A 2,397-nucleotide genomic window follows, 5' to 3' on the forward strand; every position below is an offset into this window, starting at 1 on the left:
GTGCTTGAAAAGGCTAGGTTTAAGTTACTTTACAGACCTTAAAATTTATCAAGTCTCGTATTACAAACCCTAGAGTTTTCATTAAGAGGCCCCAGTAATAGAGAATCTAGGGCTTGTAAAGTTCTTATACCACATGCTTGGAAAGTCTAGGTTTTAGTTACTTTACCAAGACTGACAGTTTATCAAGTCTCTTAATCCAGACCCTATTGTGTGTATTAGGAGGCCTAACTTATTTTTATTATAACTTATATATTAGTAACTTTACAAACCTTAGAGTTTATCAAGTCCCTTATGAGAAACCCTAGAGTTTGTAAAAAAAGGCTTTAGTAATAGAGATTCTAGGTTTTTTAAATTTCCTAAACCCTATGCTTGGAAACTCTAGGGTCTAGGTATCTTACAATCCCAAAAGTTTCCAAGTCTCTTATTACAAACCATAGGGTTTGTAATACGAGGCTCTAATAATAGAGACTCTAGGGTTTGCAAAAAAGCTAGACTCTATAGTTTCCAAGCATCCTAAAGTTTGTAATAAGATACTTGGAAATTCTAGGGTTTGTGAAGGAGTTCCTGACCCGTTCAGCTCCATACCCTCATTTTCTGGTCGCTTCGCAAGACTACGAAGGCCGCCATTTTCGATATTGTTTTTGTAAAAAGTAGTATACGTAATGTTCTAATATACTGATTGATGTTGTTTCCACCATTTGAGTATATCGGTCAGAGCTCCAATATTCAAGATCTTCCTAAACTGGTGGAATGTAATATTCATTTCTATAAACTTCTTCAAACTTCTGAATGGAATCACTTTTCTTCATATTCCCCCATTCGGCCTTTCCATAAATCGACTTGTGAATTTGGCCAAGTGATAAATTAAAGCTAATGATGAGGTTCGAGAGATATTTCTTCCCAGAAAGAGCTTTTGAAAAGGTTTCGAATAATTTTAGGTGTTTATATGCAGCTTTCAGAAGATTCCAATCTTCGCCTGATAAGCATTATTTTCGGAAATCTGGATTTTACATGCAAAGAAAATCCAGTGCTATCCACAATTTCTTTACTTTTCCAATCATGTCATGAGCTAAATTTTTTGTGTCAGTGGAGACACAACAGCATTCCAGTTTGTGATGTAATTATTCGAAGTACTTAATTTTGATGAAATTCTTGTAATTTACCGATCGGGATTAGAATTTTGGGGTTTCTAGACGATATTGTGAATTCCGCTTTTTTATCACTGTATACTTCCTCCTTTATCTGATCAATGATTTGTATATCAAAATCTATTTCATCAAAAATCATCAGTGTTCTAAATTCTTTGAGAAAGATGTATTGCTTCCGGTATTATAAAGAGTAATTCCGGTTATCTTCTTTTGCAGTTTGTATTTTTTGATAGAGTCACGAAAGATATTTTCTGTGTCATTTCAGGTGTGGCCTCCATTTGGTGCAGTAAAATCGAAAGTAAAGTAAAGTAAAGAAAGTAAAGTAGATTGAAATTCCCACTTGTCATTTATATAATGACATATCTAAAAGATATTAAATTATGCTTCAACTGAATTTACTATAATAATACCACACCTGAGCCAAATGATATATACAATTTATGTATTTCTCAGCCTTATTTAGAACACTTTTAATTTATTTAATAAAATTTTTCATTTTAAGGCTGGTTCAACCGAGAAGACCAAGTATCAAAGATAAAATTTTGTTTGAAAGCAACGGTAGTGTCAATTACAGGGTTTTCTTAAAGATTGAAGCAACATCTTAGCATCCTGAATAATAAAATTATTTCAGTTTTTCTGTCTTATAACACTGTAACACAGAACAATTAATCTTTTGAAAAATTACTTGACAGTATTAGACTTTTTGAATAGGCCCTTCTCTTTCGCTATTTTCAATTTTTAGTATATCACAAATTTTAAAATGTTTGTATTGAAATAACATTTATTTAAATTCTTAATGTTGCAGAACAGATTTGATTGTTTTGATGGTAACTTGCTTGAATATTACAGATAATAATTTATACAATATTTAATTTTTAATCTAGAGTATTTTACTGGAAATTTAATTTGAAAACAAACTATAAATTTTAATAAATATCTTAAATTGTTACTTTTTTTAAAGACTCAGGTGCGATTTTAGGAAAAGTCTTGTTGTATTTAACCTCATGAAAACTTTTTGAATTTCGTATTACTCCTGCGGTATTTTCGTCCTTCACTTTTATAATTCCGGGTCTTTTTTGGATTTAAAATTTTGGATTAAAAATTTATTTTTTTTGTTTTCCTGAGATTTTCTCTTTTCTGCAAATTTGTCTCTCTAGGTTAAAAAGTCAACTATTTGCTTTAAAATTCGTTTGATAAAAATTCATTTATTTGTTTGAAAATTAGTCTGTTTGGTTGAAAATTCATCTTT

At 30.7% G+C, this 2,397-nt stretch overlaps 2 protein-coding genes across 2 annotated transcripts in view; one reads left to right on the forward strand and one right to left on the reverse strand.

Moving 5' to 3' along the window:
* Positions 1-1,460, forward strand: part of LOC117183020 (neprilysin-3-like) — a 25,061-nt gene extending 23,601 nt beyond the window's left edge. Inside the window, exon 4 of the mRNA XM_033376164.1 lies at positions 1,414-1,460. Within this exon, the coding sequence (XP_033232055.1) occupies positions 1,414-1,460 (47 nt within the window). The remainder of the gene's footprint in view (positions 1-1,413) is intronic.
* A 252-nt stretch (positions 1,461-1,712) lies between these two features.
* Positions 1,713-2,397, reverse strand: part of LOC117183021 — a 9,414-nt gene continuing 8,729 nt past the window's right edge. The window contains exon 3 of the mRNA XM_033376165.1: positions 1,713-1,757. Within this exon, the coding sequence (XP_033232056.1) occupies positions 1,713-1,757 (45 nt within the window). The remainder of the gene's footprint in view (positions 1,758-2,397) is intronic.

The sequence above is a fragment of the Belonocnema kinseyi genome, chromosome 2 (genome assembly GCF_010883055.1).
Source record: "Belonocnema kinseyi isolate 2016_QV_RU_SX_M_011 chromosome 2, B_treatae_v1, whole genome shotgun sequence".
Taxonomy (NCBI): domain Eukaryota; kingdom Metazoa; phylum Arthropoda; class Insecta; order Hymenoptera; family Cynipidae; genus Belonocnema; species Belonocnema kinseyi.